The 25,106-nt window shown below is 36.6% G+C and overlaps 2 protein-coding genes across 2 annotated transcripts; one reads left to right on the forward strand and one right to left on the reverse strand.

The window, feature by feature from the left end:
• Positions 1-13,444: 13,444 nt before the first annotated feature.
• Positions 13,445-14,461, reverse strand: LOC128736029 (odorant receptor 45a-like). The gene is made up of 4 exons (XM_053830513.1): positions 14,274-14,461; positions 13,773-14,214; positions 13,564-13,716; positions 13,445-13,495 (listed from the first exon to the last, which is right to left on the reverse strand). Exons 1-4 carry the CDS (start codon positions 14,459-14,461, stop codon positions 13,445-13,447), a joined length of 834 nt encoding a protein of 277 aa, XP_053686488.1.
• A 7,630-nt stretch (positions 14,462-22,091) lies between these two features.
• On the forward strand, positions 22,092-23,977 carry LOC128736030 (odorant receptor 45a-like). Its single transcript, XM_053830514.1, has 5 exons — positions 22,092-22,407; positions 22,980-23,160; positions 23,222-23,657; positions 23,714-23,866; positions 23,927-23,977. The coding sequence occupies exons 1-5, from the start codon at positions 22,092-22,094 to the stop codon at positions 23,975-23,977; spliced, it is 1,137 nt and encodes a 378-aa protein (XP_053686489.1).
• The last annotated feature ends 1,129 nt before the right edge of the window (positions 23,978-25,106 follow it).

Raw genomic sequence — 25,106 nt, forward strand, 5'->3', positions numbered from 1 at the left:
ACTCACCTAAGGCCAGGAATGATTTGAAATGGTGGTGCTCCACCTCTGGCACACGCATCCTACAAACACTTGCTCGATGGATAATTTCATAATTACATATTTTGGTACTTAAAAAATACCCCGGTATTTAAGTGGATATGGATCAAAAGGATTGAGCACAGCAAATAAACTTCTCGTTGAATCAACCTTTTTTCTGCTAATCTGTAGCAAGTGGTACCACATTTATCGTTGAGAGACGTCGCTCCATAAACACGAGGAGTCAGTTACGCGGTCGCGAGTTGTTTTGCGAGAGTTAAATAGCCAGAGAAAGAGCATTATGCGTGCAACGCAGAACTGAGAATAGGTACGTGATGCTCTAACGAAAGAATCATCCCCATCGCGCGTCAAGGATGCTAGGATCTTTGGAGCCTTCGCACTTTGATCTCGCATGCGATGTGCACCCTTTTGGAATGGGTGGTAAAAGATAAAAATCATTGAATCGGAGAGCATTAAAACCCGAGTTGTTCGACGGTGCTATCCTCAGTTTTTCAGCATATTCGAACTCGGCAAGGTCTAAGTTGTTTTGCAGCTTCTCAGTTCACGCATCGCGGTGTATTCTTGTTACATTATAGTTTTCTCTGTTTCAACCTTTGTGTTGTCCCCATCCGGACGGGGCGTGTAAATTTCGTAGGTGGTGTTATGGGTTTGTAGCCTTACGGATGCTACTTTGGCGTATATTGTTACTTCCTAGTGATGATAGAAGGAAGACATCATAAATCTGCTTTTATCACTCTGGTTGAGCTTGTTTTCAGTGTACTGTAAGTGCAGTGATACCACTAAAGGAGCAGTAAGTGTATAGAAGTGCTACAAGTGAATGTATTTGGTTCAGCATGGCATCAAAATCAATGAGATATCTTACATATTGCGTAAAATATAAGATTTGTGGTTCATTTTCATGTACAGGTGGCTTTTAAGGAGCTAACCAATTAGTATCATTAATTTGCATAAATTTGAGATGAATAATAATAATATACGCATTTTGAGATTTTTTATCTTTTATATAATCATATCGTCACGTGAAATTTATTATCACAAACACGACAAATGATGTTAGTTTTGTTAATTATAGTAATATGTGAAATATGAAATTGTTCCTTTGATACACAATTTCGTCTATTTTCTATAATAATACAACGTGCACGGGCAGCATTTAATAGAAGAAAGTTATACAACACAAATAAAATCTTTTGTTGAAATAGAATCCAATGAAACACAGAAGAAGCACACAGCAGAATAAATAGTCAAAGGTTGAAGTTAAACAGAGAGTAATAGCTCGAAGCTCTTCGACAACTTAGCTATTTTTCCGTGCGAAGGTGAGAAGCTCCAAAAAGATCGACTGAAAAGTGGATTGGATAAGAATATTTTCGATAGCTTTGTAATAATTGGGACCATTGTTGGGAGGCAGCCTTGCTATAGATAAAACGGAAGCCCCAGTATAAGATTGTGTCTAACAATTCATAAAACGGTGGAACGTTCGGCAGCCAATGGATGTTTTCATCTTTTGCTTTTTCTACTGCTACTGGTGCTAGTGTGAATACCAGATATTTTTCTGTTCTCCTTCTCACGAACGCTACGGCTACGGTTGTACATATTTTTCTTTTGTGAAGGAGTTTGTTAAAAAAAATCGTCAAAACGTGGGGAGAAATAAAAAAAGGTAGGTAAATGCTTATCACGATTCAATTTATTAGGTTAGCTTTAATTTCTTCATATTACTGGCACACTTCGCGATTAGTCGTAGTAGAGTGGGGGCGCCGTTATTAGTCCTATTGCCTATATTGGTCCTATTTTTACTGCAATCATCCATAATTGCAATGAATTGCTATATAAACCTTATTTTTTGCGCATTTTGGCTAAGCAGAGATGTAATTTATACTTGGGTTAAATAAACTGCGGGAAAATTGTTTACCATTACAGATAGGCATTTATCATGAATATAGGATCAATATAGGCAATCGGATTAATGGTGCCCTTATCCTAATAGATATATTTCATTCATATTTTGTTGTTGTTTACGATACGTAAGCAATTCCTTTATTGCAACAATATTATGCCATTACAAATTATTTCTGAAGTATTTGTCACCCCCAAAAAAATAACTTGTGGGATATTAGTCAATATTTTTTTATAAAATCAATTGTCTGTGGGCTCTACAGTCTGAAGAACTCTAAAAATGAATGCACGAAGTATTGACGCTTCTAACACGAAACAGGAATGTAAATTAAAACAATGGAATTTTCGAACAGCGGTAATTCCATTTTGTCTTTCGTTTTGTAGGTTTTTGCTTGGAAAATAATAACGTATACATTAGAAGCAAAAAAAGATATAAGTAAAAATGCTTAAAACGCATATTTTTTTTGTTTTTTGCCTCTCCCTTCAGTTGCCCAGCACCGGAAGGATGAAAACTTTATAAAATATTTGTAATGGCCTTATTTTATATTTATATTATCGATCTTAATACCATGAAGAAAGAGCTACTGGCATAAAAACGAAATTGCAGCTTTTATTGATAATGAATTTTTTGTCAGAAGGTTAACACCACTGCGACCATTATATTGATTTATTGTGGTATTGATAATGAATTACAGCGGAGGTGGTGATCGATCAAATTCAGATAGCAGATAAAAAAGAACATTTATTTTTATACATATATTTGCTTGAACTGAAAATGTATAATAATTTTACGCACAATCTCGCTCCCGTAAACCAAGGTGTTCTCCTACTCATTTAGACGGATTTCGTCGGAATTACCAGCGTCTACGACGGCCAGCAATGCCATGTTAGGTAAACACCGCACGCTCAAGAACGCCTGTCGCTGTTTGAACTCGTGCTTGTCGGACCCTACCGTGACTTCCTCGTCTACAACTCGACGCAACTACTATCTGCCTACTATCAACCAAAACTATCAGCCAAAAGAAGCAGTCATTTCCCTTCTCAAACCATTTCCAACGATGTGTTGTAACGGGTTAAAGAATATAAACCCAGCGGTGCCAGAATTCTCCCTACAGATGTTGAGCTAGGTTCCAGCTATTTCGCAATGTTCCATCTGGCTCGACAGGATTAGTCTGAAGCAACTTTGTACTTTTTGAACTGCATAACAAAAATGGCTTGGAGTCCGAACTTCTTGAGAGCTTCTTGACTTCACTGGAACGTAAGTTAATGGCCTGCAGTTCACCATTGCTTCTACTTTGTTCAGAATCGTCACTGGCGTTTCATACGGCCACCTTTATTAACCGTACAAGACGTTTCCAGACTCCTTCAGAAGTGGGAGAATCCGTGCCGTATGAGCGATTTTCACAGCGGCAAACTTTGTATAACAACGGTGTTCGGATTGAATTCACTTCAATACAGTGGTGGAATCCCTCCAAAAGAATCTTCGAGACACATTGAATGTGTGAGCGTTGAGGGTAGATTCCATTAATCGAGATCCTTGCGCAACAGTTTTAACCCATTTCCTCTCAGCCAGCGTTGCGAAAACGCAACGCATTCTTCTATCGATTCTAGGAACAGCTAGGCTTGAGGTATAAACTTGAATCCAAAGATAACGAAAGATCACGAAAAAAACTAATCGACCTGTTTTTGCGCAAAGCTTAGATGTTACATAAAAAAAGTTACAGCCGTGTAAACATAACAAGTCTTGCCAGCAACTTGAACAACTTTCTGCCAGCTCAAACTAGTAACTTTGCCTCAAGACGGTGGAGGCAAAGTAAAGCAATGCCATGTCTACACAGCAGTATGCTGCTTCACTCGCGTTCACAAAACCGTGAATTTGGAAATGTGGTTTGAAATTGAAGAACATAAATTAGAACGAGATATTCGAAGCGTCCCTTACTGGGGAAAAACGTTGTCCATGTCTGCCAGCACAAGAGAGGTCTCCGTTTTTCGGACCATCCCATCAGACCACGGCAATCCTAATGCCCAGCAGCCTTGAATTAAGATTTTTCCGTGAGCCGGGTAGATGCTAGATGGCCAGAAGGCCAAGTAGATCGAAAAGGCTCATGACTACATTGAGCACGTTGTATTTCGTCGTAACATGACCTTCTTGAATCGATTGCTGATTATTCCGAGGGCACTAAAAGTATATGTGAACATATCCTCTAATGGAGTTCATTACATTCCAAGCACCGATTCTACAGCACCCGCGCACTAAAGCCAGGTCCGTCACGGCACGCAGAGCCGGCGTTTAGCCCGGCAAACCTGTGCGGTCGTACAGAGCCTCGCGCTTCAGGGGGGCCTCGCGGTTAGTGATGACAGGAGAAAATGTTAAAAATTGTAGTGGACAATCCTTGGTTGTATGTAACATAATTGGCTGCTCAGAATTATTTGCATGATTACCATTTTTTCCTCCTTTATTTAAATGCAGAGTGTAAAGTGTTAAGAATAAATCGATGAAGTTAGGCCTCGCTGTTTTAGAAAGCCTCGTTACATAATTGCCAGACGACTCTACTCTGCTTGCACGCTGATTCGAGTATTCGAATAAATGAGCACTTAGCTCTTTTGTACCAATAAAATCACCAGATCCGGATAGTATTCTACCCACTTTCTTACAGAAAATGGACAGCGTTGTAATTTCCGAGCTCCCGGTTTTGCGCTTTGGGATATATCCCGGGGAATTGTCGGAAAGTAAGCAGATACCTAAAGGCATACCTAAGGTAGATAACAAAGAGAAAATCATGCATAAGTCTTTCAGGCCAATAAGTCTGACATCAACGCTTCTCAAGTTGATGGAGAAAATCACGGATAACTATGTCCGCAATGAGTTTTCAAAAAACTCCGTTGCTTGGAAATCAACATGCATACCAACATGATAAATCTCCAGAAACCGCATTTCACTGCGTAGTGAAGTTAATCGAGAAAACGCTCAAATATCAAGAGACGGTATTTTGTGCTTTCCTTGATATTGAAGGCGCTTTCGATAACACGCCCTTCGCTTCAATTATTACGGCTGTAGTGTAATCACGTGTGGCTCTCTTTCAAAATGAAATCGTAGTTCTCTGTTTCTTGCTTTTGTCACTGGTGACCGACGCATTCTTTCACAAGCTGTCGCAGCTTGGTTATGAGACTATTGCTTACGCCGCCAAAGGAAAGTTTGTTGCAGTGCAGCTAGGAACTATAAACACCACCATGTTATGATGTTTACAAGGGTGGCTTAATATAAACCACACAAAAATAGTCGTTATACCATTCACTAGGCGAAAAAAACCATATTTTTACTCCCCCTATACTGGTGTCTAACTATCAGGCTGAGCTTCAGTACTGTAGTCAAACTCCTCGGAATAATTCTATATAAAAACTGAACTGGGCTGCCCACCTAGATTATGCTGTTAAGAAAACATCTGGTCGGAATCAAATACAGGGTTGTAGACTAAACAGTTAAACAGTGAACTACGCACAATCAGGGGACCTCTAACTGGACACAGTCCCGCTCTTAATTATTTAAAGCATATTGGGTGATGTCGACATCTGCCGCTTTTGTAGCTCTGAACTTGAAAGTTCTGCGTATCTGTTCTGCAATTGCGGGGCTCTCGCTTTATATAGGCATATCTTCTTCAGAAGTTTCCTTCTCACTCCATACCTCCATAATCCAAATCCCAAAAAGTCATTGATTTTATTAGCCATGTAGCACAGGATTACAACTATCTAGCCTAACTTCCCTGTTACAGTGTTACAGTGGCGTTTTAAGCCTATTCCCGTCTGGCATATAAAAAAGGCCTCGCTGCTTAATCTGCACAGGGCCTCGCGCGCTGAAAAGCAGGTTCTGACGGCATGGACTAGAAATTCCCCGTTTCTCTGCAGCTCTTGATTACAAATCCGCCTAAATTTGAAAATTTAACCTGGTTTATCACCTCAATTGCTACATTTACCATTCCTTCAACCGCCCAGTTGGCTTCAAGGTACGATGTTGGTCTAACAAGCCAGTCTTCGTATGTTCGAATCTCGGCTAGGCGGTGCTTGCTAGATAGAGTCAGTAGGATCGTTACACTGGCCCCGTAATTTTCCTGTACTCTATACAGCCGGCTGCGAAGGCTGTCGATAAAGAAGGGTGATGTCTAATGACGGTTTAAGCCCACGGCTTTGCTTTTACCATTCCTAAACTGTGCAGAAGGTCATTCACATAGTGACTAATCTGGATCACTTCGACCGACTTTGCAAACGCCAGTGAAAACTCCTGAGCGTTCAGATTCCTTACGAATTGGGTTGCTGTGGGAGAACATTTAATTTTACAACAACAATAATTATCCTTGTACATTTTACAGACATATTGCTTTTGATTGCTTTTTGTGAAACCCTTCAGTTTTTTAGACAGCCTAGTACTCATGACTGACGTTTTATGACGTACAAGACATTTTCATACACACATATATTAATACAATGCTGAATGCAAAAGTTCCGCGCCAATGCGACCTACCACATTGGAGTAACTCAGAAAAAAATATACAGATTTTTGTCTGTTTGTTTTATGAACATAATCGGAGAAAAAACTCCGGCATATGTATTTCTGCCTGCGTATCGCATTTTTTTGCGATTTCAGCAAAGTAATAAAACTAACATGAATAATGAAGGATTCTAATATAATTTCGTCACGGTAATTAATATGATTCAATTTGTGCAAAGCTATTCATAGCGCTGTACAATAACTATACAATTAATGTGGGCATTATTACACTACCATCAGATGCAGTTTTTTCAACTTTTCAGTTACTTTGCTAGTCTATAGTTAAGGTTCAACCACGCGTAATTGATTTCCGGGGTTTCAAAAGCAGTTTTTATGCTCTAAACTCTAAGATATGTTCACGAAAATATATCATTGTGTTCTACCAGACGCAAAAAACACGTGATACATTCCAGTGTCATTGATTCATAAAATCCTAAAGTAAGACACCTATATTCTTTCGTTTCTCAAAATAGCTATAGTAAAAAACGTTATAACCAATGGTAATAAAGCACAGGTTAGGCAGATCGTACAAGCGTATTGGTACCATGCCTGTATCATACAGTAAAAGCAATCGAAGTGCTTGGGAACTACGTCACATAGTTGGTTTCGTTTTTATAGATTACATTGAAATTTTTCAACCACATGGTGTAGTTGCCATGAGCACATAGTACGTTGTATCAGTTTTCTTACTAATATAATCAAACACGTCTTTCCTCCAAACCTGTCTATTACTATTGCGTTATAACGACTGACTTAACGGAAATGGCCATATCTCTGATACAGTAATACGTCGATATAAAGCAACTTTATTTTTATTTTCGTTACGTTATATCGAAGCAAAAAAAATATTTATATTCTAACGAAATTGATTGCAAATGAAAAGGGAGCTTTCCAAACTGTTAACTTCCAAATTTTATGATGATTATACTTGTGGTTTGAAATATACATTATAAAATACTAAGAAACTATGGGTAAGGACTTTAAATTGAAATTTGAAAATCAATGTAACGGAATTATGTATTGTCATATTATGTACTTATAATTTTTAAATCCGTAAGGGAGATTAAATCAATTTTTTCATCAGTTTTAAAAAATAACGTTATATCGAGGAAAAAATTATTTTATATTTTATTATTTTATATAAAGTTACAAGTGATCAAAAATATAATCCCATATATTTCCGGTGTCATCTGGCATCCACTGGTTGCATTTAAATATGTCTTTTTTTTGTAAAAAATATGATCATTTGAATTTGATCAAAATTTGGCCTGTATCGATCATTTTGTCTAACCCCTGATAGGTAGGTATAGGTACATACAACGTAAAGCACAGTTCGCCTACAGTGAGCTCACCTAATGGAGATGCATGGTTATTGACAGTTTGCGCACAGAAAAAGCATGCAATACCTATCTTTCGTAAATTTAACTGAAGGGATCGTGCTGAGCATACACATTTACTGTGTATTACTTAGTTCCGTTTTGCGTGAACCAACATTGTGACTCCTCTGAATGATATCGTGAAAAATATAGCAGTTACTTTATATACAGTTACTTTACTACATATTATTGTTTTACAGGCGGCACTGAAACTATGTGCATAGATGCACATATGGAATTATTAAATGTTTTAAACAAAGTGAAATTAAAATCCTACTTTCTATCTTAGTACCTCAATCTACGAGTAACCCTTGAAGGTTTTAGTTGTGAAGTACATATTCGATTCAACCACTGACGCTTTACCACACGTGTATGCTCACGTTATTTACCGACACCAGGGAAATAAGCTGCGTAACGCAAAAAAGAACTGCGGCGCCAGGCTTCATCAATGTCGAAAAAAACGACGTTAGTAACGTTGTTGTGAATAAATCAGTACTAGGAATTGGCAAGAGATATGCGATTGCTAATTGATTGTTGTAAATATAAATTTTATCTGTCAGCTTGAAAGTAGTACACTTTTCTGTTGATACTAATCATTTCAAGATAGGAAATATTTATTTTTCCGTCGAAGCTATTTGATAATAGAATAAATAACAATTGAAATGTATCAACTCAAAGGATGACTTTGACTTTATTTAAGATTAGATAGAAAAATACACTTTAAGAATCGTGCGAGCTTATTCGGAGATGGGTGGTAGTGGTCTAGAAGCCAGAAAACCATGTTGAGAATATAATCCTTCATTTTGAGAAGTAGACCATTTGTGTCGGTCTGGGTTTGAAGTTTATTTAACCATTTGAAGTTCACGTGTAGGTGTGTAATGTATGTATGTAATTGGCACAAGGGATAGTAACGCGTACTTCATTCATTCACGAGTGCTCTTGGTGGTGAAATCTGTGCACTAACAAAGTGTAGCTACTTTGAGCATGCTGTTTCGTAAAACTCATCCAGTGAGAATGCTGCTTTGACATTGTTCCCACTCCAAGTGGGGCTTCATAACTAAATTAATGCTATGACAAGCAACATACCGACGATGTTTGTGTCCACCGTACAGAAACACAGCACAGGGAATGTACATATTATGTTCTGTTTTGATGTTTCATAAAGTCATTATGAACTTCTAATGTTAAGGGTCTAATTCTGTATTAGATTAAACCTAGTAAAATCCACAATCATTTGAGTTAAGTATAATATTTACTTAACAGTTGAATTGAGATAAGCCGAATTGAGTTATGTAATTGGTCGATAATATACCAATAAAATATCTTAAGTGGCATAATCTTCATGATAGCAGAATTACGATTGAGAATTAAATCTTGAGCAGCAATACAATGTAAACCGTAGTAACTAAATAGTGATTTGACGTAGGTATGTAACCAGATATATGCTTCACGGTCAACCAAACATTTCCGAGCACAATTCTATCCAGTCTCTCGACTCTATTAACAGTGCACGATGCAAGCTGAAACTCATCTTAAATTTTCTGCTACAATGGATAGGAACAATAAACAGCATTAGTAAATGAAGAAGGTAGACAGCCTCCAGAAACGAATTATGTGTCACACGTAGTTTGTTTAAATGATGAATTTACAATTGTAACAATTACTATCCTGCATTTCAGGCCAGGACTTTGTCACGATCTTGATCAACTAATAATTATAGTAGAGAAAACATCAATATTGTTTAAACAACACATTCTGTGTTTTGAGGGATAAGCAAAAGGATGTACTTTGTCCCTGCGCTAGCTGAGAAAACCTTTTACCCAAAAATTCCTCGGCCTGACCGGGAATTGAACCTAAACCACTAGAGTAGACGATAGACGATAGGGTAGAGAGATCGAAGATTTCAATAGAATAAAACAACTAAAAACATTCGCGAAAAAAATTATATTGTTTTCCAAAGAGTAAACAATATTTAGCAGTCGACACATTTTATAATATTTCGGAGGTAAATTTTCAAGCTGTTTTGTTATATATTATACCCAGGGCGCATCAAAAACGATTCATTAAAATTGTAAAATTATTCACAGATTTACCGTAAATAAAATTTTAGCAACTGGTAGGTTAATGGCAGCCATAATAAGTTGCAATAAATAAAACTTTTAGATCATATGAAAAATTCTAGTGCTGCGAAAAAGTACCGTACAACGGGGAGTTTGCTCTGCAGACCAATAACTTTTACAATCTTTCTTTATCTCGTTGATCGTTGGAAAATTACTGCAGTATCAATTTCCGCTCGATAGCAATAAACATGCGTTCACATGTACACAAAGCACAACTACACACATTTTCGCTTTCCTGATGACGGAAATGGAGCTTTCCACGAATGGTGCAATATGTGACTGATGTTGATAGGCGTTGTATGATATACAACAAGCTGATTATAAAACAACATGACACGGTGATGGAAACTGGAAAATTAACTTTTGTTACCCAACAGATATATTGTTTGTTAGCTATCAGACGAGATGATGTGTTCGCATATGAAACACGCTTCAATTTATTGTATTAGTAGGATCAATTTTCTGTTGTCAATTACAAGCAAGTGAATGAATTAATATTTATTCAGCATATTCGGGAGATAATATATGAGATTGAACGGCAATGTAGAATATTGTAATCAATAATATAAACAAAGGTAAAAACTGTATTTCCACCACTCGAATGTTCGAAAGTTTTTCCCGGATAAGGTGATTACGAATAAAAGCGTTCCAATAAGAACACTCTCGAGTAATTCTGTTAAGGCGGTCGAGCTGCCGTACACTCAAGTCTTTTTTACACGGGGGCGTGGCCTGTAAAATAACACCATTTATAAAAAAAACCGCGGTAATTCAATAATCGTCATAAAATAAACCGTTTTAATTCAAAAATCGACGTAAAAAACCACTCGAATTTAAAAATCGCTGAAAAAACCGCGTTAATTCGAAAAATTATTTGAAAAACCCGCGTGAATTCAATCGTCATAATTCAAAACTGTCATAAAAAACCCCGTTAACTCAAAAATCGTGAAAATAAACCGTGTAAAAAGATTGAAAGAGCGGAAAATTAGGTAACGGAGAGTCATTGAAGCAACGCTTATTGAGTTTGTATCACGTTCCTCTTTCCAAGTTGGGGTCGTTCAATAACGGATCAGATATTTACCATGCGTCAATTACTGGACACGTTCCGGGAGTACAACTTGCACACTCATCATTTGTTTGTAGGTTTCAAGGTGGGATACGAATCTGTTAAACGAAATTAGCTGTGGCAGATAATACTAGAACATGGTTTTCCGATGAAACTAATTCCTCTGATTCGTGCGACGCTGGATGGGTCAAAATCATGCGTTAGAAAAGCGGGTGAGACCTTAACCGCTTTCATGACGTTGGATAGACAGAAGCAAGGGGATGCACTCTCTAATTCGACATTGTCTTGGAAGGTGCAATATGAAGAGCAAACGTGGAAAGGAACGGGACTATCATCACGAGATCTTACAAGCTTCTTTTGCGGATGACGTCGATCTATATCCACCTCTGCTGCGGAATGCACTCCTGCTTCCAGTCTCTTGCAAGCGGCTTACTTACTTGAGCCTGCGCGCTAGCTCGGCCTCTTTCTACATACACCACAGATATTGTTGGCGCGGGGAGTAAAGAGACTAATCAATCCGGACACCGGGTCCTCAGTAGCACAACTCAATATACGGTGTAATGCAGCTTTAAACTGCAAGAATATTTTTATTAGAGAGATTACAGAGCAAATTGTGTTAACTTACACTTTCAGTATCTTTACCGGACTTAATCCAACTAATCACTTTAGGCAAATTTATAATACATTTATAATTCTAATTGTATATAGCTTAAGGTTTTAACATGCTATAGTTGTTAGTGTGATCACCACGAGTAGCTTCATTGTCTGTCCTAAATTTTCATTTCCCTTTTGCTTCCGTTTACTGTCGGCTGTCAACATTTGATGGGCCCGCTGAGAAAATAGCGTTCGTCTGAGCCAACCCTGCGTATCAACGGCTCAGACCGTGCACCCAGTGGCAACAGATATGAAGCAGTGGAGGGATTCATTTACCCCAGTACGCTCGTTCCCTTACTACGATGTAAGTCGCCTAGTGAAACGACGAATTAGAGCAGCGTATCGAACTTTCAAAGAATTACGTGACCACTTGAAGTCCCGTAGTTTTCAAATTCGTACAGAACTGGTGCTCTACTGAACACTAATCCTCTCGGTGGCCCTGTATGGACATGAATCATGAACGCTAAGGGAAGCTGATCTACGACTGTTTGGGATTTTTGAGCGTAAAATTTTGCGTAGCAAAATGGAAAATGGAGTGTGGCGCAGAAACATGAACCACGAGCTCAAGTTTACAAATATGCTAATATAGTGAAGATAGTAGAATGTGGCAGGCTGCAGTGGGTTAGTCACGTAGCCAGAATGCCCGATGAAAGAGTAGCCAAAACTATTTTCTGTAGAGAACCAAGAAGAGGCCGTAGACTTCGGGCCAGACCCCGCACTCGATGTACGCTATCGCGGACGACGCACGTTCAATTGGAGTTCCAGGACCGACAGTACTGGATGACCATAATTCGTTCGGCGCAGGATCGTCAAAAGGACCGTCACAATAAAGTAAAGTAAGTAATGTTTCTCTTTGCCCTTAGCTTGGGAGCTATAAAAACTCAATAAGCGTTGCTTCAATGACCCTCGCTTACCAAATTTCCCGCTCTTTCCCTTCACGCCTTATCTCCCCTGAGATACTTTAACACCTTTGTTTCATTATTTTTTCTACCATTCCCTTTGTCGATTGGGCTTCGTACACAAATTACGTAACGCTTAGACGAGAGCGAGGGGGGGTCGAGTTTGCGTTACTTGTTGTTATGTAGTGGGGAGGGGAAGTCATGAGAATAGTTACATAATAAATTTATAAATACCAAAAAGGCAGTTGCCATACGAGGGAAGGACGTGTTGGTTTGGTAGTGGTTTTGGATTGTTTATCTGGTTGTATCCACGTCGAAGAGCGGGAGAAATTGTTAATTTGATCTCACACAATACGTAATCAGTTGGGCATCGGCATCGTCCTGATGATAGGCTTAGAATGCCTGAAACCGGTCGACGCGTAGGTAAAAATAATTTCTTTTAAGATTGTTTTTATCCTTAAATGTTGTAAGAGTGATACGTGTTTGTGTCTTGTCCACCAATTTTATTAATATACGGTTTATTAATATTTTTCAGAAGCGATGAATTTTACCGTTTTTAAGTCAATGTTTAAGTAACGACGAATAGTCAAACATATATCTAAGGACACATTTATGTTTAAATAGTTATGCACATAACTTGCTACATCGTATTGTTACAAAAATGAAATCGTTTGGGAGATTTATAACAAAGAATTAACCTACAGTCGTTAAAAAGTATTTCAAAACATCCTTAATGTTTGAGGGATGTCAGTTTTAGTGATTAAAAAGAACATAAAAGGTACACAAATTATTGGATTTCATTTCCAACCCCAATTTTAATTGAAGTGATTTTTTATAAGTTCGTATCTTTTGCAATATGTTCACGTAAACGATAGGAGCAGTGTAACATAAGATCCAGCTGAATTCACAATCTGTAAGTAAATATAATTACCTAGCAGTCAAAGAGTAAAGATTTAAAGATTAATATTATTTTGCATACTGCTTTCAAATTAGGTAAAGAAGCTTCCATTAATCCAGCCTTGGTGTCGACTGGTATCTGTGCTCTCATCATGCATTGTAATAGTTTTTTGCGATTACTCGATGTGGTCTCATACCAATTGCTACAGTAGATAGCATCGGCTACTCCAATGCTCTAGAAAAAAAGAACGTTAAATACGTTATGTAATACTAAACACATATGTTCCTTACTTCAGCCGTTAGGAGTGTTCCAAAATAAGCGAAAAATGTTATCTGTATAACAATTACAGCAATGTAAAGTATGTAGATTATGATTAACATTAGCGATGTTCCCAAGCCCATAACTAACTGAAAACATAAAACGCATAGTAGTACAGAAGCCACCATCAAATGGTTAAAAATTATCATTCTAAAAGCAGACATCAACTTGTTGGACAGATCTAAAACTAGCTTGTGGTATTCGATCAATTCTATCAATGATTTATCGTTCTCTTTGAAGTTACGATTATGGAATATTTGCTGTATGCATTTGAAGTGAGCCACAACATTTGTAGCTAGTCCAGCAAAAAATGCTTCTCCAGCGACACTGACTAAAGCGACAAAAATAAGTGCCACAGCAACCCATACGAAGAGCAACCCGAAAACCCAGGGGTTACTTATGTCAAATGGAAATCTGTAGAAAAATCAGAGTTTAAAAATAGTTCCAAAAGACCCATGCTGATTTATACTGACGTCAACGTTAATGGTAATTGCAAAACAATGGCGCCTTTGCTGATGAAGCTGTAGAATCCTTTTGCTATAGCTGCCATTACAAAAAGAAATCCAGTTGCCAGAGTGGACGTAAGGTATATTCTGGCCAAATATTGGTCAATCTTGTTATATCGTTCGACAATTTGTACTCCTTCCGGATGAACTGACATATCGCGGCAAAGATAGTCAATTAGACGTTCGCTTTTTTCCAATTATAATCTATTACCTGTTGTACCTAGCCTACACAATACGCTTACTACATCCCACAATTCAATCCGATATGAATTCAAATAAAAATGTTTCACTATAGCTAAGTACCCGGTAAAAGCGGGGCCCAGGCTATCACAGACAAGCACTATGTTACCGATATTATTCCATGCGTAGAGAACGGCGGCAGAGTCTATAGCTACCATGGAGAGGAAACAGAAGTGGAACAAAACTCGGCTGTACACAGTTTCATTTTTATTTATACCAATGAAAGCAAGACAATAAAGTTGTATTCGCAAGAAGTTTTCTTTTCTCCACGATAAGAAAGAAACCATTTTGGTAAACGCTTAAGCTGTCGGATACACACTACCGGCTGGGGTTGACTTGGCGCTTTTTTATTAGAAAATTGTCGGGTTGACGTGAAAGAACTTATTCATAGTTTTAGTTTTGGTGAGAAAGTTTTCAATTGTGGGATTTTTGTATAATTCATAATTGAGTGCGATACTTACTGTTCAGCCCACTGTTACTGTTTTGCCTTCGCTGCCTTTGCTATAGGAAACTATAAATTACATGGTTGATATTGTATTGATTAATTGTTTTATCAAGATAAATAAAAATGTTAATAGCGTGGTGAATGACCAACTGGTTACCACATTAAAATAAAAAAAATGTTAATATATAATATGATGACGTTTCTGAAAAGCTTCCAGGTCCATCCACATGTATAAGAACTATTAAACGCCTTTAATTACGAATTTATAAGTACTAAGAAAACCTAAGTACTAAGAAAAGAAACCATTATCACTGTCTTTGTGTCTTTGTTCGCATCTGGTTAACCAGTCTATTTTTGAGATAAAATCAATTATAAACTGAACGTACATTTAACTTAAAACTACAAATTAAGTAATACTAGCTGATTGCCCGATCTTACTCGGGGCATCTTTGTCACTCAATCTGTTGTACATCTGTTTTTGTAACGAAAACTCGCATAATGCAAGAAACAAAACCCTTTTTTTCATTTGAATATGTCTACTCCCTTTATCAGTTCCTCTCACGTTGTTCCCCAACCACTTGTAAATCCGTCTTCTTCTCGGTAATCCCTATAAATCGACACAAAGCCTTTTTTACGTTTTTGAACCTCCCCCTTTTTAATAGCCACCCTATTCCCCCTTTCAGAAATTCAGAAACAACTTGTGCCACTGCTATCGTTCCTAATTGAGCTTGCTGACGTTTGCCGCACGCACACATCGACGTGCGATTTGTTGTTGCTGTTGTTAGATTTTACATTGATTTTACACGTTTGTTTTTGTTTTCCCCCAGTTATACCCCGGTAAAAAACATACGTTTGAGTGAAAAACGATAAGTTTTTGTAGCCTTTTGCACTGGGCTTAGCAAGCTCTATGCAAGAGAAACGCACCCATTTACTCATTTGAACATCTCTCCACTTGTAAGAGACCGTCTCACTCTTCTGTCAACCACCCGGTTCTGATTTTTTTATGCCAAAAAACATGTGTTTAACAAACGACGTTTGATGAACAGTCCAGAAGTTCCGAAGATATAGCGGAACATATATTCATACTCACGTTCCTTGTCCCCCTACATGTCGGTTCCTTCCCAGTCAGCTCCCCCTTCTGTCACGTAGATAATTATGCATCGGTTTTGGTTAATAAAAATCGCTATAATGGAAACGAAACAAAGGTTTATTTACCATATATTCCTCCTCGCTGGAACCCCCGTCTTTTCTCAAAGTCAGTTGCACAACTGCAATCGGTTTAAATGCAAGAGAAACGCAACCCCCTTTACTTATTTAAATCTCTTCCCCTTGTTAGGAATTTCCCCCTTTTGTCAACTTCCCAGTGCTGGTTCCATAATATCAAGTAATATGTGTGCCAAGTTTGATGAAGTTAAAACCCTGACCAGGCATTTCGGAGTTATGGCCCTTTGTGAACCATCTGAGTTCTGCTTCCCTTATGCCAAGGAACATGTGTGCCAAGTTTGATGAAGAACCGTCCAGGTGTTTCGGAGTTATGGCCTCCCCCCTGTTATGACCCCCCCCCCCTCTTCTTGTCAACTCTTCAGTGCTGATTCCCTTATGTCAAGGAACATGTATGCCAAGTTTGGTGAAGAACTATCCAGGCATTTCGGAGTTATGGCCTCCCCACTTTTATTATCCCCCCAGTGCTGATTCCCTAAGTGATATACACAAATACTGTGATGATAAAGTGACTATCTTCATTTAATATTTGGAGTTCACTTGATCTTAAAATTACTGTGATTTTAGCGTAAACACTTAAAATTTAACTCCGTTTTAATTACAATAACTTTTAATACTCAAGAAAATAGACTAGCTGTTGAAAACACAGGACTGCGAACCCTGTGCTTTAACAGAAGAAACAATTTTACATTATTCCTAGAATGCTGAATCATGGGGTGTCCAGCCTAAAAAATTCTTATTCAATATTAAAATGCTATATGAATTTTTATGAACTGTTCAACTGAGATTGCGTATTTTTTGTATTTTTTATGAAATGTAAAAGTTTTTATCTTTTGTAGATAGAAAATTGTATGACATATAGAAGCAAACAACCACTCTATCGCAGCCTAGTTAAATCACTATGGGGAGAAAATGTCGCCACTAAGTAGCGAAATATTTACAACTTACCATGGCAATATACCGATCACACATTAATATATACATATGTATGAATCATTTCAACACTTCATCTTTTGCGGAATCCAACAATGCCGTTTCCGGAAGTTGCAGGAAAATGTGAACGACTGACTTTCAGTATCTAAAGATTGTGTATTTCTGCTATTGTGCTAGCGAAGCGTTATATGGTGGGACACAACATAAATCAAACGTAGCACGTACCATGGGATATATAACGACGTCGTTGTATGGTAAAAACATTATTCGCTTGTACAACAAATCCTATCGTATTTTGTTGAGTTTAAAATAAGCTTAGAGGAGAATTAAAAAACTGTTTTCAAGACATAGTATTTCAAGAAATACTTTAGTTTTTTTACGAATATTCTAACGAAATATGTTTGGGTATGTATGGGTATGCGTTCATAATCTGTAGGATTTGATTTAATGTAAAAGGTTAATTTGTTTGGTTATAAAAACTTTATGTTTATCATATTTTATTGAAATAAGATAGTTTGTTCGTTCCCCTTATATTGATGTTTGTGAATCCACTACTACTACTAGTATTGGTATTATTTTTGCATAGCAAACCATGTATTCAATTAGCGCTGGGGCATTATAAATGTGCAAAATAAGGTTCTAGTTATTGAATGCAGAAAATATTTTATGTAACTAAATTTGTGTTAATGATTTGATTTAATGTTACCTACGTGTTCAATAGGAGGAAATATGCACCGATATCTGTGTTTGACACCATTATGATTCAAGACCCATTTTTAAAAAGGGCGTATTTATTTTCATGAGTATACTGAAATATAATTTAAAAAATATAAGGTACACCGGGGCAAGTGGGACCTAAAAATTCATAGTTTGGGTTTATTCCACTGTGTTTTCTATACCTATGATTATTTCAAAATTCTCACAGCACAGAAACTCTTCAGTGGTACCACTTCGAAGGATTAATTACGAAAAAGGCCAATCAATTTACATGAAATGAATCTGGAAGAGAATTTTCAAAATTATGGCGATAGGTCCCACTTGCCCCCTTTACCGGGGCATTTGGGACCTACATTCAAATTTCATTAAAAAGCATAAAATAATAGTAAATTGTGTAAGTTAATATACAGCAATGTTAAAGCATTGTAAAAAGCAATCAAAAACAATATTTGTACGAATGATTCATTCAAAAATAGCGTAACAAAATCAGATCACAGCGGGCGACTTTATAATTTATATAAAACACAGATAGTGAGCAATTACGCTGTAAAGCCTTATTGTAATAAAATGTAGTTGAATATGTCGTTGTATCCTATTCTTGCGAGACGTAATTTACGATTAACCATTGTTTAATGGCTCGAAAATACGATTATGATCTGTTTGTTCTACCGTGCCAAATTCGGTAGAGCTACTCATAAGAGATTACGACGTTACGTTATAATAACCACAACACTTTATTGTTTCAATTCCAGTGCCAATTATGTCAAATTTGACTTTCCAAATTCAATTAACATCGTTTAGGCGTAACCAAAATGTGATAAAACTGTTTGTTTCCTCACAAGCTGTGCATATGGGTTTCTTTTTTGGGGCCCCTTGGTTTAGTCCTTTTCGGTTTTATTTTAAAGCTTTACTGGTATAAATATTATGTAATTGAACTGAAAATGTTCGATAGTTCATCTAAAAAATGTATTAAGACAGGAAGTTTTGTGCTGAAACACTTAATTTTTAATAGGTCCCACTTGCCCCGGGTGCTTTGAAGTGCCGACCTTATTTCGACCCATTTTTTTAATGCCGTTTGTCAAATTAAACAACTAGTTTTCGGGTGTAATTTATTAATACACTCATTATGTTTACCTACTGTCAGAAAAACATGTACTTTCACGTAAAGCCTGCGGCCAAAATATTATTTATAGAAAGGTGCGTCAAACTTACAACGCAAATTGAAAATAACGCTCAAATTGAAAGTCTAATTTTGATGTTTGGAATGCCTGTTATAAATAATCTATAATTTTAATACATGTGTTTGAGTTGTAGCTTTCATTTCTAGAAAGGTTCGGTTGGAGAAAATGAGGTTGAAGAGAGTTATGAGCTCCGTTACCACTTACCCTGTATTCCCACTTGCCCCGGGGTACCTTATTTAAAGAACTATGTTCGTATCAGATTAAAATATTTCATACCATTAAAATGGTCGCAGGCCTATTTATTAGCGGAAATATTATTATTATAATAGGGGGAAGTCATCTATGGCCGGACAGCCTCTGGCCGGAAACTAAGATTTCTCAAAAACAAAGATTGATAAAAATATTCGGAAAGCATGGAACAATAGTAAATTGCAAGATTTTATGGTGTCCCAATTTTGACGTCTATGTTTCAAAAGGCAAACAAATAAGACTGTCAAACGGTTCAACCATTAAAACAAAAGAGAATCGAGTAAATTTCATACAAGCGCAGTTGCAAATTTTTTTAATGAAAAGATGCTATACTTCTGAACGTTGGCTTGATAAAGTTATTTGTTCGAAACAGTTTAAATTTGACATGAAAATATAAGATTTTGAAGAAAAAACTTAATTTTTTGAAACTGTGTCGTGTCCTCTATGACCGGACAGTAAAGTAATCAGCAAAATATTCTTACTTCATCTAGAATTGCTATATCTTTGATTCCTAAATGTAATATAAAATTAGTTAAGCAATGCAAAACGTAAAAAAATTAGAAAAAAGTTGCAGTAAAACATCAGCAAAAATGTCAACCTATCGATATGCTTTGTAAATGGAGTTGCCGCGTACATTTTTGCATGCATTCCACATTATGTACCAGCACCTTCAACAAAAAAAATATGTGAATTTATTCAACTTTATTCAACTTTTACACAGCAAACCTGCACTTCAGTCACAAAGTCTGTGCTGGAGTTTTAAATTGTTCTAGGATCTTTTTCTTCTATTGATGCTGGTGTTAATAGATTAGTTTATCATGTCCGAGCATAGAAGACAGCTCTCGATTTGAGCTAATTTGTACCCAAAATACTATCTACTTTCAAAATCAACCTTGCAGCGCAAATTTGGTTACTTTGTATTTTTTGCTTATAATATTGTTTCTCTCTACATTAAAGTGTAAATAGAGGTAATAAAACCTGTATTTTTTGTGTTTTATCTTAAAAACCTAAAGTGTCCGAGCATAGATGACTTCCCCCTACGAAAACACATTCGTAGAACATTTAGTATTAAAATGCAAGGGTATTTTGGGTAGTTTAAGTCAAGTTTTAGCTAAATCTAACCTATTTGCAGGTAAAATCATTTAAGATTGTATAAAAGAAAACGTAACTTGTGGAATTAGGACCTGCTTAACCATCGTGGTTCTCTGGTTTGCGGTACCGTCGGTTGTTCTTACGGTACGGTAATATGACAAACGAGCTCAACTTCGATTCCAGATTATGCAAAATTTTCTTCGGAGAAAAAAAAGATTTCCCTATTTTCCGATAGGCGACGATATTATACTATTTTTATAGTTTGCATGATACATGATACATGCGGATACATTCTCGATTATATGTACGAAACATTGAGGAGTCGAATCTACTTCGTGGTAGAAAACAGCAAACAATTGTAGGAATTTTATTTCGTTTAAATCTTATTCTGAGCCGGAGCAACTTAGTATTTATGTCCCGGCATTTATCTGGTGTCAGCCTTGATGTAGGGTTTATCATACATCACAATGCAGAACGGTTTTGTGATACTTCCTGTACAGCTTCTTTGCGCGAGTTTGGTGTACCGTGCTCTGTTTGTCATGCTTTTAGTAATGCTTCTTAAATGTTCTGATCTCTTGAAATATGGTCGAAAGTGAGATTCCGAGCCATCGATAAGAAGCATTTAGGTTTTCGACGTGAGTACCTAAATTTTTTTTGCGCACTCTTTTTTGTTCCAAAGCTATCACTGTGATAGCTCAATCGGTTTAGACTCCGCCTATGTAAACAGTGCCTCCCAGTTGGCCTCGAGGTACAATGCTCCTCTAGTAAGCCAGTTTTCGTATGTTCGAATCGTTGCACTGGCCTGCAATTGTCCTGTACTCTAACAGCTGGCCTATGTAAACAATACTCTCTCGACTACTTTTAGTCAAAATGTTAGTGTTTACTCATGCGGAAAAATTTTTAGGCAAATGAGTGTGTTCAATGAGTGTGTTAAAGCCGAATACAGCCTTTAACAGACCTGTAACTCAAAAACGGAAAGTTAAATAAATAAAATGTATTCGGACATTTGTCAGAAATTGTACAAGGAGATAATCTCGAATAACATATAGGTACATGTAAGGACGTAAATAAAATAAATTAAACTTTTCCTTCAGATATCTCAAAACAGCTGCATCTAGAAAAATAATCATTATGTTGTTAATCATATAAACGAATTGTAATTCATAATAAAAATTCAAATGTAATGTGAAAAATCTCTAGTTTCGAAAAACTAATTGAAGCCGTTGTTCTACGAAATCTGTTGCGTTATCTCAGAAAGAGTTTTATTTCTTTAGCATGTAGATTCTATACATTGTATGAAGTTGCCACATGGTTTGAAGAGAAGTGTCATCAATTTGTTATTTCGGTTTCTATTAGTTTTTTTTTTAATTTCACGGTTAATACGTTTGCATACGCGAGCAATTCATGCGAAAAAATCATACTTTTCCGCTGTATGAATAATTTTTATTTAAATGCCAACTTAATTGCATGCTCAGCTAGTGAATAAAAGGATATGTGAACAATTTATAATGGATTTGCTGTGGTATGTCATTATAATTCCATCGATTCTAAAAACTGACACCGTAATTGTGAGGTGTAAAAACGTCATTGCAATTCTAATTGCTTATGCGCTGGAATGTATAATTTTTTCTTTGCAGTAAGTAATAAAAAGGAATCATCAGTCATTTTCAACAGTCAAAAGTAATACTGGCTTCAACATCAAGTGAAATGAAAGTTTTTAAAGCATTTAGTAGAGACAAGTTTCTCCGTGTGCAGCTAATATGCTTATCACTGATTGGCATTGAAGAAAAGATTACCCTTTCGAATCGAATTCGATTCAACATCTGCTTTATTTCTATGTTGATAATGGACCTAGCAACCGTACTTTTTGCACTAAAAAATATTAGTGATATTGCTCTAGTGTGCGATAGTCTAGCACCTCTTTTTACTGCCTATTTAGGCATAGTTAAGCAATTATGTCTCGTTACACACAAACGAGAGCTATGGCAAATCATAAAACATTTAAAGAATTTTAGAGACCATGGTAAGCAAGTAGATTTTTGTGTTACCGGAAAATGACATTTTTAAATACATAGTTGTTGTAGTGAGATTCATAATTGCTATTATTAGAGAACACCTCTAAGAAAGGCGTATTAAGCTCAGAAGAATGGATAAACCGAAAAAAAAGAAAAAAAAATGTGACAGCTCTTCAAAATTGCGTGAAAATTTGATACGAATCAGTTCAGTAGTTTCTAAGAAATCTCGTTTACGGAAACCTGGCCGTCGAAAATAAAAAAAGATAATATTTTCATCACAGATTTCAATTCGATAAACTTTTTCTTATTTTGACGCTAATTTTAATAATCTGACCAGGAAACGTGGATTGAAAAAGTTTCCTTTAACGATAACTTACTTTAGTTAGAAACTATTCATCTCCACGTACATGTTATGCTTTACTGCATTTCATTTTCTGTGAAAATTTGCCGTTTTGATTCAAAGAACTTCTAATGCTTGATTATAAATTGAAGCAAACAATTAACACATAACGGCAATAAATCATTTATTAAAAGCTCATTACCAACGATCAAATCAGGATGCATTTCTATCATTTTGTAGCTACAACAAATGAACTTGAAGCCCTCGAAAAGAGTAGTAAACTCGATCAACATTTGGCTACAGCTTTTCTGACATCTGCGTTAACTACCGGATCGCTATTTGTCGTTGCTGCCATAGGAAGAGGATTGTATAATTTGATATTCAATAATGTTTCTTATTGGCCACTTCCACTTCCGCTCAGGTATGGTTTTCAAAGAATATTTTTCAATTGGAAGCTATTCTGTTTTCTTTTTTTTTCGCAGTTTTCCTTTCGACACAAGCCACCCGATTGTATTTGTTTTCCTGTTTATATGGTCCAGTGTTGCGATTTGCATGGTTGCCTTCGCTAGTGTGTCGAGTGATGCTGCATTTGCAGGGATTGCTTCAAATCTGGCAGTTCATTTTGAGTGTATAAAACTTCGTTTTGCGGATCGAAAATTTTTCAACGGGGATGAGTCATTAAAAAATTTGATCGCATACCATGATTCAATATTATGTTTATCCCAAAAGCTAATGATTTCATTTAGAATAATAATTTTTCAGAATCTGTTGGTTGCTTCTGTGCTGCTGTGTGCATTAGGTTTTCAATTGGTTATGTTTCTAGGCTCTTCAGTTATGTTAATATATCTCGTATATGCCACAGCTATTGTTATTCAAGTTACCTTTTTTGCATATTATGGATCGTTGTTATTTTACGAGGTTCTTATAATCATTAGTTATGTTTTATAGTTGATACAGTGAACCATGCATTTTAGAGTACTTCGGTAGCCGACGCTATTTACTGCAGTAACTGGTATGAAGCTTCACCTAAAACAAGGCAGATTTTGTTGCAATGCATCATGCGAGCACAGATCCCGGTGAACACAAGGGCCGGTTTTATGGTCGCTTCACTGCCAACAATGAGAGCAGTAAAACGGTACTAGTTTATAATACTCGATTTTTAATTAACGATCTAATTATTCTTACAGATACTGAATTCAGCTGGATCATATGTTGCTTTACTTTTGTCATTCACATGAGTGATGTCGAATCACATCCACAGGATATATTCACTAAGATTGTTCTTATATTTAACTCTGCATTTTTTAGCATTTGTTAAGCCACTATACAGCACACCACATTTACTGCAAGAGTTCTGATAATTCCAATTCTGATTAACCCAAAACAGTTCATTGAAACTAAATATTAGTTTGGTAAATAAATACATTTAAAAATATAAATATTTCGTGTAATACCTGAAATTAAATAAAAAGAAAACTTATCCAATTAAATTCTACTATGTATATTTCTTCGCGACAGATACGTATTTCGTCTATGACTAGCAGGCTTCATCAGTGTCTGTTTTCGAAAAGCCTGCAAGTCGTAGGGGAAACAAACATTTGTAAAATTTAATTGGATAAGTTTTGTTTTATATTTAACTAGCTGACCCGACAAACTTCGTATTGCCACAAATTAACCTGTGTTGTACATAAATCATGAATCTCGGATGATCTTTCACTTCTCGAGTTTTGCAAGCCCCCCAGTGGGCGGCGCTTCCGACGGCGGGTCACCGGCAACACTCGCGACCGGCTCGTCCTGAATGATCTAGTGTTACTATAGATAGTTTTTGTGGTCTTGTTATTGATTAATGTTTTATGGAAGAGTCTCGAATTTCTCGAGTTGGATTAGTTTTTGAGTTTCGCAAAAATTTCTGTTTTATTTGTATGAGAGTCCATATCCCCCTACCACAGGGGTGAGAGGTCTCTATCATAAAATAAATTCAAGACTCAAAAATCTCCTACATGCTAAATTTGGTTCCATTTGCTTGATTAGTACTCAAATTATAAGGAAATTTGTATTTCATTTGTATGGGAGCCCACCCTCTTAAAAGGGAAAGGGGTCGTAATACACCACAGAAAAAAAATTCTGCCATCTAAAACTCTCACATGCCAAATTTGGTTCCATTTGCTTGATTAGTTCTAAAGTTATGAGCAAATTTGTATTTCGTTTGAATGGGAGCCCCCCCCCCCTCCTAAAAAGGTAAGAAGTCCTAATTCATAATGGGAAAAATGGTTGCCTCCAAAAACACCCACATGCCAAATATGGTTCCATTTGCTTGATTAGTTCTCGAATTATGAGGAAATTTGTATTTCATTTGTGTAGAAGCCC

This window comes from Sabethes cyaneus, chromosome 2, assembly GCF_943734655.1.
Source record: "Sabethes cyaneus chromosome 2, idSabCyanKW18_F2, whole genome shotgun sequence".
Lineage (NCBI taxonomy): Eukaryota > Metazoa > Arthropoda > Insecta > Diptera > Culicidae > Sabethes > Sabethes cyaneus.